The sequence below is a fragment of the Carassius auratus genome, chromosome 12 (assembly GCF_003368295.1).
Source record: "Carassius auratus strain Wakin chromosome 12, ASM336829v1, whole genome shotgun sequence".
Lineage (NCBI taxonomy): Eukaryota > Metazoa > Chordata > Actinopteri > Cypriniformes > Cyprinidae > Carassius > Carassius auratus.
The window spans coordinates 9,881,117-9,893,646 of NC_039254.1; the positions used below are offsets into that span (position 1 = coordinate 9,881,117).

Below are 12,530 nucleotides of genomic sequence, written 5' to 3' on the forward strand. Positions count from 1 at the left end.
TTCTTCCTGTGTCTGTGTAGGGCTGGGTATTGTTCAAAATCTTTCGATCCGGTGCCAATTTCGATACCTCAGTTTCGATACCGGTTCCTAACGATACTTTTTTCGATACCATATGTTTTAAAATCCATTTCAACATCAACACAAATACATTAAACACAAAACTTTTATTTTTCACCTTAATTAAAACAAATTCTGGTAACACTTCACGCTCAGGATAACATTATTAATACAACCGGTTGTGCTTTTTGGATAGGGGTGTGCCATTCAGGGGCGGACTGGGACCAAAAAGTGGCCCTGGACCTTCTGGCCCACAGCAGCCCACCACATCATAACGCAAACGCCCCTGTTTTGATGTCTTTTATTAATTTAATATTTAAGTAAACAGTTTGGGGATTTTAACCAATAGGGCAACTGATCCACCGTTGAACAAAAAAAAGAAGAAAAAAAAAGAACAGCAGCTGTTCATTTAGCGACTCCTAGTGAGCAATACATGCTCATCAAGACACAAACATTCTTCTAGAAGATCCATACGAATCATGCATGAAATAGAAGTTTATAAACTCAAACGACAGCTTTATGTGCTTTACAGTTCAAGTCACACAACAATTGCAACGTTTCTGAAATGCTGGTTGCACTTGTTTCTAAATATTGCTGATTCAAGCGTTTTAAACAATTTGCACGCGTTCGGAGCTTTCGCTCACTCATTGAAAGCAAGCACTGCAAGCAGCATTTCAGAAAATGCGCGTACAGAGAATGAATTCATCTTTCGCGTATCATAACTTCTGAATGAACACATACACACACAATTATATCAAAATAATTGTCTCTGCAAGTATTCTCGTAAACACAGTCGGTTATGTTTTAAGTGAACGTATACAGTGGCCTGCTGCTCAGAGAAATTCGCTGTACCGGACGGATAAATCTGTCTCTCTCTTTCTGTTTTTTTAGACGACATGAAAGGGGGTGTGTTTCAAGATACACAATGGAGTAGACCAAACTAAACAGAGAGGGAGGGCAAAACACTCATCCAAACAAATGCCCCATTAACACCGGCTTTGGTTGCAATACTCTTATCGCATATGTTGCACTTTGCTGACTCGGCATCCACTTTTATAAAGTGTAGCCACACTTTAGACCTCTTTGTCATTGTAAAACGGAAACGTTTTGAGAAAAAAACAACTACAGTTGTGTTGTGTGACTGCGAGTATCTTCAGAAATGCTCCCCGTCGCGTCACGTGGTGGTGGACAGCCAATCACGGCGAATTTAGGTCTTTACATGCACATATGCTACAAGCTCACACAGACACAGCCGCTTGGCAAAAAAAAAAAAAATATCCGGCCACTTGTTTTTGGAACCGAACTTTGGCACCGAGAACGAAGTTTTTCGTTCGATACCATAAAGGCATCGAAGTTCGGTACCCAGCCCTATGCCTGTGTGGGTTTACGCTGGGTGCTCTGGTTTCCTCCCACAGCCCAAAGACATGCAGGTTAGGTTGATTGAACATTCTAAAATTGTCCCCAGACATGTTTGTAAAGACCAGGATCAACTGGTTCTGGACATGAATATAACCATAGATGCTGTATTGGTGTTAAGAAAGAAATAAACAAACACATCTGAATTCCAAGCTTCCTGGCTGTCCTGGAACGAGTTGTGGTTGACAAACCCATCTGTATAGCAAAGCTGTGATGAAGTGCTGGGTTGGCTGAGACCATAAGCATTTTTGTCTTAGCAAGGTTGCGTTGAAGGTGATGGTCCTTCATCCAGCTAGAAATGTCTCTCAGACAGGCTGCAGTGCGACCAGCTACCGTTGGATCATCTTGTTGGAATGAGAAGTAGAGTTGAGTGTCATCAGCATAGCAGTGATAAGAAAAGCCATGCTTCTGAATGACAGATCTTAATAATGACATGTAGATGGAGAAGAGAAGAGGTCCAAGCACTGAGCCTCGAGGAACCCCAGTAGCAAGAAGTTGTGACTTAGAAACTTCACCCCTCCAAGACACCATGAAAGACTTGAGGTAAGACTTGAACCATTGGAGTGCGGTTCCCGAGATGCCCATTTTTATGAGGGTATACAGGAGGATCTGGTGGTTAACTGTATCAAAAGCAGCAGACAGATCCAGCAAGATGAGTATTTAAGATTTGAAAACATCTTGTCAGTCTCAGGGCTTCAGTAACCAAGAGCAGTACAGTCTCAGTCGAGTGGCCACTTTTGAAGCCAGATTGGTCCAAGAGGTTGTTATGTGCAAGGAACATAGAGAGTTGGTTGAACACAACTCCTTCGAGTATTTTTGCAATGAACGGAAGAAGGGTACCAGTCTGTAGTTTTCTAAAAATGCTAGATTTAGAGAAGATTTCTTAAGCAGTAGGGATAACTAATGAAGTAATAATAATGAAGTTATCATCTGTTTGTGGTGTGGAGAATTAGTCATTGATGTTTCTTGTTTTATTTATGAAGAATATTGCAGTCATCAGCTGTAAGAGTTGATGAAGGAGAAGGGGGAGGAGTACAGAGAAAAGAAGACAAAGTTTTGCAAAGTGTGCGAGAGTAACAACAGTTGTTGATTTTGTTGTTGTAGTATGTCGTTTTAGCACTGGAGACATGTACAGAGAAGGAAGAGAGGAGTGACTGATGCACAATAAGGTTGGTTGAGTTTAATTTGCACAATTTCCTCTCTGCAGCCCGATGTTCACGGAGAACATCTGACAACCAGGGGCAGAGGGGGTGTTACATGCTTGTCTGGATGAAAGGGGGCAAAAGTTGTCTAAGCAAGATGTTGGAGCAGATAGTGTCAGTAGCACGGTTTGTGTCCAGTGCTGAAAACTGAGAGGGTAAAGGAAGTGAGGATGAAGCCATAGAGGATAGGTGAGAGGGAGAGACTGGAGTGTAGGTTACACCAAATTGTGACCTATGGAGGAGTGTGTGCTATGTTAGAAGTGATGAGGAAGTGGTCTGAGGTGTGTAATGAAGTACCTGAACTGTTTACAGTGGAGCAATAGTGTGTTTGTAGCTATTGCTTCAAGTTTTAAATTGTTTACACAATGGATGTTGTGTGCGCTCTCTCTCTCCTTTTTTTTTGTTAACATGTTGGTCTGTATGTTAATATGCGACTTGGTGTTCTGTTTTATGGGCTGGTCACTCAAATCGTGACACAGTATTATTAGCCTTTTAGAAATTTAAAATGTAAAACATTTTTTTAGGTTACAGCCTATGGGCCATTTATGAAAAAAATGCTTAACAGTATCAGCCCTAACTTTAATATCAGTTTATACCTAGTTATTCGTTTTTAGAATTGGCAAGTACTAAATTGTCTTTGAGTTTTCTTCATTAATTAATTTATTTATCCATCCAGCAGCTCCAAACCATCAAGTACTGTTGGCCAGCCATGTTTCTCACCTTCAAGTAAAAGGATGAACCCTTCTTCAGAGTCTTCTCAGTTTGCTACAAAGGTACAGTCTGCATCTTCATCTGATGTATCATTGGTCTCAAAGACTGCGGACACTGATCTTCATGCCCAGACCGCTTCAAAAGATGAGCCAATTCAGGGCCATGATACCCATGCAGAGGCTGGCATGTCAGGTCTTCAGGGCAACAATAGTCTCAGCCTCCATGTTGGTGATGGTTACACAAGTCCACACAGGTTAAAGGAAGAGTTTAGGTGCAGTGAAGGAGAAAGCAAAGAGTCAAAGCCATCACACTTAGACAAGTTTGGCTCTGGAGATAGACGGAGTGAGGACCGGAATAGGGTCTTAGATCGCCCACACTTTTCTTCAACTGTCAAAGATAGGGACCGGTACAGACACTATAGGGAATACAACGAAAGAAGCCGAAGTCGCTATGGTCATAGCTATCACGGTCCTCGTCCCTTTAGAGAGCGTTCCACCAGTAGAGACCGGCATCACAGAGATCACTGGGACAGATTCTCACATCACCGTCGAGAGCACCACCATTCCCAAAGAAGACCCAGAGAGGAACGGGACCGAAGTAGAGATAGGAGATTTGTGAGTGACTCTTATCGTCCTTCTGGACATAACCGGGATGGATATTCCAGTCATAGCCATCGTGGGGTGGATGGTGGCTTTGGAAGGATGTCCCATACAGTGAATGGTTCAAAAGTAAGACCCTCATCTCCACGTTCTGTCAGCCCACTGCCAGGACATTACAAGCGGAAACGCAGTCCATCAGCTGATGCAAGACAAAGCTCTGATGAGTGCAGAGTGAAGAAATACAAAAAGAAAAAGAGAAACAAAGAAAAGCACAGGTGAGTAATTTTTTACTTGAATACATTGTTACTGCTTTCTTTTGCTTTGCATTAATAGATTTATTCAATAAAATCTTAAGTGGTCTTGTATTATAATTTTGGTAGCACTTTATTTTACAGTCCTGTTCCTCATGTACATACTATGTACTTATTATAGTAATTACAGTAACTATGTAATAACTAGGTACTAACCCTGAACCTACCCCTAAACCTAACCCTACCCCATGTAGTTACCTTGTGTTACCAGAACTTTCTTAGATAAATACACTGTAAGTACATTATATAAGTACATGTTAGTACACGTACTGTAAAATAAAGTGCAACCATAATTTCTATAAAGTATTTTAACAGCTGCTTTAAAAGTTTTGTTTGAAAAATTGACCATTTAATATTTGACTGGATTTAAAACCATTGAAAAAAGACTAGGCCAGTCAAATTATCATTGAGCGTGTTTACATGCACATTCTTAAGCCAATTATGCTTAATAAGCCTAAAACACATGTGGTTATGTAAACGTGGTAACTCGTTTTCTTTTATCTGAGTAAGGTCATAAACGGTGTAAGCATAAATCGGTTGACACAGGTAGTTTTGCTCTAACTTTGAATTTGCACGGCATGTAAATGCCATAACCTTCTTTTCTAGCGGTTTATTGAAGTGTGTGTAATATGTGACAGGAACGTATGGTTCCCTTTCAAGGGAACTTTGAACTGCGTACTCTAGAGGTCCAATGGGGGAGCACTTTCAGTGTGACTCATGTCTGAAGCATATATCTAAAAGCGAAAATAACATTGGCTGGCCACAGCCCACTACATCACTATCGGTGCAACTATAGTATAAATGGGCGCCAGGCTTCAAACTGACCATTTGCTTACATTAGCGTTAAGCTTAACATGACTAGGACTGCATGTTTCTCGCCAGAGGCTTTTCTCAGATGCCTGCAGTTTCACACAGCACTCTGCATTCATTGCTTATTTCTTGTGCTTATTTCTTCCTCGTCTCACGAGGAGATGGCCTGTGCTGCTACTGAGAGGGATGTGAGTATTTCACCATTTACCACAGTTTGTAGATAGCATTTGCATGAGTGCGTTCTCCTCTCTTGGGAATAGCGACGCATTAGCGGCAGCAGTTTTCATTGTAATCTAGTAGTTGGGCAGAGTGTGTTTAGCTCCCGTGGGAGCTGAATGCGAGCTGTGCGTTGCGTAGTGATGAGAACATGGAAAGACTTCACGGGAATTTCTCCCTATCAGTAATTTCCTTTTTGTTTATATAGGAAATGTGTAGTATGGAACTGTCTGCAGTTTTTGGACAGATGGTTTAGGTCATGTCCTTCTCAGATAGCCACATTAATACTGCACTTCAGCTTGAAAAAGAAAAATCCATTCTTGTCCCACATCCACAGATTCTGGCATACTAGTTATGCCAACATCGAAGGAATGCGGGAGAATGGTTATGTAAAGATGCCACCTGTTGAAGAAATGCTGGCCTGCTATCTCTCCATGGGGGAGACATCTTCTCTTAAGGTGGTAGCAGGTCAGGCGGCAGTCTCGTTGCACACCATGGTGGTGCTTCAGGCTTTTCAGGGTAATCTGCTGAAAGACCTGGATAAAGGCAGGGTCTATCCCCTGAAGAGGTGGCAGAGTTGCGTCACACCATTGATCTGCTCTCCATTGGCAGATCCAAAAAAACGGCAGCCATGGTGGTTATAGAGAGACATCTGTGGGTGAGTCTGGTGGTTATCGGCTTGAAAGAGAAGGGCATTCTTCTTTGATGCGCCAGGATCCCCTTCTGAGCTTTTCGGCACATCCATCGAGACTGTGGTCATGAGGTTTAAGGAGGCCAAGATGTGCTCAGCTGCCTTTTATATCATTCATTCGGTGAGTTATCCAGGCTTCAGACTTTGCCTTCAGCCTATATCATGAGTCAAGCACGGGAGTCATGGTTAGTGAGTACGATCCATTTTCTACTGCTGGTTCTTGTGAATTTGATGCTAGCCTTTCTCTGCAGCGCTGCTAGGACCTGTTCTGTTTTTCTGACTTTAGGTTGACTCACCTGCTAAGTCAGGACATCCTGCTGCTGATCGATTACAGTGATGGTTCACTCATCGTTTCTGGTTCTAGGCTGGTAATAGCCCTAATCATTGGCTTGGTCTCCCAGCCTGTGGGTCCTTCGTGTGGGCTAGTACTCTTCTGAGCACATGCTACGTGACATGCTCCCTATCCTCTGGCCAGGTGCGAACTACATATTTTCTCCCCCGAGAGGTCTTCAGAAATTTGAATCATTCCTTAACTTTCATGCACATTGTCTGAGCTAGAGCTCCTCTCACTGACGTGTTGACGAGCTCAGTGCTTTACAAACGATTGGGCCTGTGGATCCTCACCATCACACTGCCCCTTAGGGTTGAACCTATAATCACCCCTCTATGGAGTGGGATGGATTACACTGTGTTCCCTGAGGTAAGAGGGTGTTTCTGTGGAAAACCCTCCTTTGTGCTTCTACATTTTGCTTTAGACTACAGGCATTTTAGCCTTCATTATTTCGGAAATTAATAGGGCTATTAAAATGCGATGTGAGCCGCCACTTAATTAAATTTTAAATTTTTCACACTCAAAACGCAATCTTATAAAAAAAAATTAACAATGCAGCAAACATTTTTAAATATCTTAAAAATACTTTGATGTCTTTAAAGTGTTGAATGATTTTTTTTTTAGTAGCTTATAGTTAGCCAAAATCTAGAAAAGATTATGCTGTATTGGCTGTGACTAAGCGCAGCGGTTAGAGCTCTATTTTTCTCATTTTCTTTTTGAGTAAAGAAAGAGCTGTACTTTATTATTATATTATTATTATTATTAATATTATTAGGCATTATAGGCAAAGAATATTGTTTTTAAAAAATAACGGTATTAACCGGTATCTCTTCCACCCGAACCGGTTTTGGAACAGTAATAAAATCAGAGGAATGCAGGAACAGAAACGTTAAAATATTGATTCTGCTCTGAGTGAATGGATTTCATTTCTTTTGCGTTTTCAAGCCCTAGTGCACACTAAGTATTTGTGTTCTTTCTAAGATCCTGTATGGTAAAGGCTACACAAGGTGACTTTGTGCCCTTTCTTGAGTTGATTAAGCCCTGGTTCCACCTAGGGCACCGCTCCACCTTGTATCCTCAGGATACCTACTTTAACAGGGTGTTACAATTTGGGTTATGGTCGGGTTAAGGTCACTATTCGGGTTTCTGAAACATTCGGGATAACCCGTTTACATGCATGAGCAGAGAGAGTTACTCCTGTATACATGGAATGTGTAATCAGTCGCCAATATCCCGATGTAAATGGCGACGTACGGTTAGCGTTTGGACCTACAGACAACATTAACATATGCGTCATTTCCGATTCTTCTTCCTGTATCCAAAGACAACAACAACAACAAAATTGGTCTCCTCCTCGCTCCAAAAGTGTGGTGCTGTGCTGCGTCTCGCCATGTTAACCTCGACTTGTTTACTTCCGCTATACTGCACGCGGGTTTTTTTCTCTACTCAAAAGACCAAGATTCCTTGTGAATAGAACATGCGCAGAACACACATTTTGATGGGGATATGCTGAAACGCGTTTACAAGACCAAATATTCGGGTTAGAAAAGGAGTACCCCAGGTATAATATCCCGGTTTTTACATGCCCGTGCGCAACCGGGTTATTGCTAATATTCCGGTTTTGAATGGGTTATTGGCTTCATGTAAACGTAGTCACTGTTTCTTGAGCAAGCTCATGCAGAGCAAGCAGTAGCCTCCTGGGTGACAGGACAAGACCTAGTATGACTCTAGGCACTTGGTCGTATCACCTTAAAGGAATCTATTCCTGATTTTAAGCCTTTAGCTCTACCCTGGGCCCAGGAGTCTGACCCTAACAGGTTAGTTTTTGGGATATGTAGCCTAGGCCTTTGGCCATAGGGGATAATGTCACTGACAGCTGTCTAACATCCCAGGGGCAACTCCAATGACTATGGTAGAGTTGGTACTTAGTGCTCGCCGTAGTTTTCTGGCATGCTCTCCCCTTATCATGGTGGCATGGCTATACTGTTCGCCATAGCACCCCTAGTGAACGCAGTTCGAAGTTCCCTTGAAAGGGAATGTCTCGGGTTACTTATGTAACCATTACCTATCTAACGAGACACTGCATCTTCTAGGTTTCCTGCCATGCTTCGGACACAAGCTTCAGACGTAGAAGCAGATAATGTGTTCTCCTGTTGTCTATTTATACTATATTCGCACCGGTAGTGATGTCGTGGGCAGTCGCCAACCAATGTTATTGTCATTGAGCTTGAGGCTACACATAACCAAACCAATGGTTTACTTAATTTTCAGCTGAAATATGTTTAAAAATATATTGGCTGTTTTCGTACAGAATAGCATCAGAGTGATGTTTAATTCATAAACTTTACTCACAGAAAATGCCTCCTGTTTTAAGATTGCCTGCTGCTTCTGTACTGAAGTACAGCTCACCTTTACTAAAGAGACTCTGTGAGTGGAGCTTAGATAAATGCTTCAGACAGCTGTCACACTGAAGGTGCTACCCCATAGCGACCCCTAGAGAACGCAGTGTCTTGTTCCCTACTCATGGAACCATGGTTACATAAGTAACCTGAAACATTAGTGCAGATTTAAGCACATCTAGACAGAGAAAAATTCTTGCAGTAAAGAAAGACATATCACACAAGCAGACACTTTTATGACTCTGAAGATGATAAAGGTGTTCTCATCTCATGCAGCAGAAGTAGAAGTGGTTCAGTCAAAATGCTGTATTTATAGCTTTAAGTTTCCCTCTGACATGTTGCAAGCTTTAACATCACAACTGACAAATGTATGAAACGCTCGAGTCACATATGGAAATTATTATATTTTGACATCACTACAAGGAAATAACCCGATTTATTAATGAAGTTGTAAACACCGATATCAGGTTACTGATGTGCATGTAAAAAGAGAAAACTGGTTATTTTAATAAGCTGATTTGTGAGTTATCAGCTTACTGGTGTGCATGGAAACATGCTCATTGTGGCATTCCACTTACAGGCACTCAGAGAAGGACCCATCTGAGGGCATTGAGGATAGCAGCTTCAAGAGACATAAAAAGAAGAAAAAGAAAAAGAAGAGGAGGGAGGATGAGGAGAGGCCTCATACTAGGAGAGATGTCACTCCGAGGCGGGAAGAGCAAGATTCTAGAACTAGGAATGGTGCAGAGAAAGGAAGTCTGCACCACAGCTCTGAGTCTCTTTACAATGTCCACCGAGACCATATGGAGGACCAGCAACAGCTCAATGGACACAAAGGTACTTAATATTTAACAGCTTAGATTTGATGTCTTTTTGGACAAAACAAAGAAGCAAAGCATGCTTCAGGCAATAGCGTACTTTTGCATAATTATAGATCACTTCACATTGAAATCAAATGGAGAAAAAAAACATTGCATGAATTTAACATTTGCATTGTGGGGACATTTTCATGGCAGCTAAACACATTTACCCCTAAAAAAATTTCCGGTGAACACTTCTGAATACTGTTTAAATATTACGCATGCTTATTAAGTAGTATAGTTTATAGTTTGCATTATTTAGTAGTAATTATGTAAGTTGTATGTTGAGGTGCTTTTTAATTTAAGTGAATATTACAAGATCCCATGGTGTCTTTTTTCCATCATGTGCCAGAAAAAAAAAGTGTTTTGTGTTTCATACAGAAGATATAAATGGGGCCTTTTGAGTGATATGGTTTATCTTTGTGACTTTTTACATTGCATGAGTCAAAGCTTAGTAGTCTCTTTCAGATAGCAGTGTTAACACTGAAATGTTTAAGTAAGCTGATGGTATCTTCAGATTCATACAGCATTAAATTGGTTCAACTGGTTTGCCAGTAACAGATTACATACTTACAATCTGGATTTTACCAAACCCTCCTCAGGCATACATCCACAATCACACTTTTGATCTTGGCACAGTATTACACATTCACATGTCATTTTGAGGGGAAAAAAATTAACTAATGCCTTTTGTGTAATGTTTTTTTTTTCTTTAGCTAATGGCCTGGGCTGTTACAGTGGAAGTGGAATTGAGCACACTGGGATGGATAAAGACAAATACAAATATTCTGATCATTCTACCAGTATCAACGGCACAAAGAAACTCTCAAATGGAAATGGAGATGTGGACGGGGTTTGTCACAGGACCCTTACAGATGTTGAAGTGAGTATAAAGTAATAAAACAAATATACAATTATTAAATTAAAAAATGAGTTTATTTTTCTTGCAATATATATACATTTTCGTTTTGTTTTTTATGGTTGTTTTAGTTGCACTGACTGATCTCTGGTTTTCACAGAAAGCCACACATCCTCACTAAAGGGAAGGTGATTTCTTGATCACACCTAAGGTAAGAATTTTTTGTTTTTTGTTTTTGAAACAAAATAAGCTCAGCTCTAATTGTCTCGTTCCCTCTCTCTTTATTTGAAGACTCTGAAAACCTCCCATGCAAGCATGTGAAAAACAAAATCTACAGCTACAGTCCCTGACATGGTGCTTAACATTTAGAACATATTGTATTTTTACCACGAGATGATTTTTAAAGTTTCATTATTTTGTCTTTTTCGTTTTTCTTTATTTTTAAGGCTATGGATTTTTAAGTACACTGTACATAAATGAACTTTTGATCATGGAAAAAAAAAGAATTCTATATGAAGTTAATATATGCGATTAAAACAAAAGCCTGGAGCTTAACATCAGAATTGCTGCTCAGACATACAGACTCAGGATTTTCTCACTTGTGAAGATGAGACAAGCGCTCCCTTTAAGGAATCGAACTTGGGAACGAAAAGAACATTTATATGCTGCATCGGCGGAGAAAGACTGCTTGTCTCTTGGCTTCAAGTTATGATGTCACCATTTTCACATATCGGTTGAGAGAACGGTCTCAAAGGAGCAGCCTTTGCTAATGCTACATGTGCACTTACATCACAGTTAACCTGGACACACTTGAGGACATAAGATGTTTGCTTTGCTGTCTCTTGTACCTCTCTTTTTAGCATCTCACTGTATTACTCTCTCTGAAATTCCTCAAACCTATCTAGAATGCAAGTTCATTGCATCTTTTTTGTTTTTAATTTTCATTGTTTTGTTTTCTTGAATCCACTTTGATTTTAGACAAGATAATACTGTGAATTTAAGTTGAACTGTACTATCAGTTGTTTGTTTTTGGTCCTGTATCAGGAGTTCAATAGAGACACTTTCTGTAAAGCCACTCGTAATGTAGACCATATTCTCTGAACATTTGTCAACTTTTTTTTTTTTCTTCTTCTTCAGCAAAATGAAACAGACATGAAAATGGTTATTCAGCTTCATTTTACTGTAGCATGTCAAAGAAAATGTATACAGTGTACAATATGTTGAGTGAGAGGAAACGGCCTTAATGTCTGAAATTGTAATTTTTCTCTCACTATGTTTACAAAGTTTTGTTGGAGTGAATGAACTTATGTGAAGATGGGAAGTGTTTGGTTTTGTAAAGGGCGGGGTTTCCTTTTTACATATAAAGAATGACTTGTGAGATTTGTTTTGTTCTGTGAAAAATATCTTAGTTGATGTCAAAGTGCAGCACTTATAGTTTCAGCTATATTTCAGTAATCGTAACAGCTTAAGACAGACTTTAATTTGCCTTTGCCCTATACACCAGCAAACCATGCTGTAATGGTCATTTATTTACATCTAAAATACGACAAAAAAAAACAAAAAACATAATGAAAGCGGCTTAATGTAGAACTGCAGAAATTATTAATTACTAGACTAGAGTGCACAGTACTTGCAAAGCAATAACATTCAAAATACTTCAACTTTTTTTTATTACTAATGCAACATGGCTCCCTAAGTACAAGAGAAAGAAAAGGGAAAAAAGAATTAATTCCCTCAGCTAATATTGGGATCTGTTATTCATTTGAGAAAAATGGTTCGTTTAGTGATTTATAGATGTAAAATGATGGCATCCCTTACCACGTTCTTCAAAAAGACTCAGAACGCTTATCTCGACAAAAATAGGTTGAAGAAAATATTTATTATTCGTTTGGCTATGATTTTTGTGAGTGTTTTGAATAAATGAAAGGATAAACGGTAACAACATTTTCCAATCCATTGGCACCGGTATACTAACTATACAAATATTAGTAGAGGACACTGAATGTTGCTTGGAGAGAGAGAGAGAGAAAAAACAATGGTATAATTACAGCATTTACCATTTCTGTAC

General features: G+C 40.0%; 1 protein-coding gene across 5 annotated transcripts in view; it reads left to right on the top strand.

Annotated features, from left to right (window-relative positions):
• LOC113111777 (ubiquitin carboxyl-terminal hydrolase 42-like) overlaps window positions 1-12,019 on the top strand; it is a 30,256-nt gene extending 18,237 nt beyond the window's left edge. For 3 of the 5 annotated variants that reach the window (XM_026276849.1, XM_026276850.1, XM_026276851.1), the window contains exons 15-19: window positions 3,352-4,260; window positions 9,324-9,580; window positions 10,320-10,486; window positions 10,623-10,673; window positions 10,754-12,019. In XM_026276849.1, the coding sequence (XP_026132634.1) occupies window positions 3,352-4,260; window positions 9,324-9,580; window positions 10,320-10,486; window positions 10,623-10,643 (1,354 nt within the window). In that variant the 3' untranslated portion in view covers window positions 10,644-10,673; window positions 10,754-12,019. Of the gene's footprint in view, window positions 1-3,351; window positions 4,261-9,323; window positions 9,581-10,319; window positions 10,487-10,593; window positions 10,674-10,753 lie in introns of all 5 variants that reach the window. The other 2 variants (XR_003293354.1, XM_026276853.1) reach the window with 2 other exon arrangements.
• Window positions 12,020-12,530: the final 511 nt, after the last annotated feature.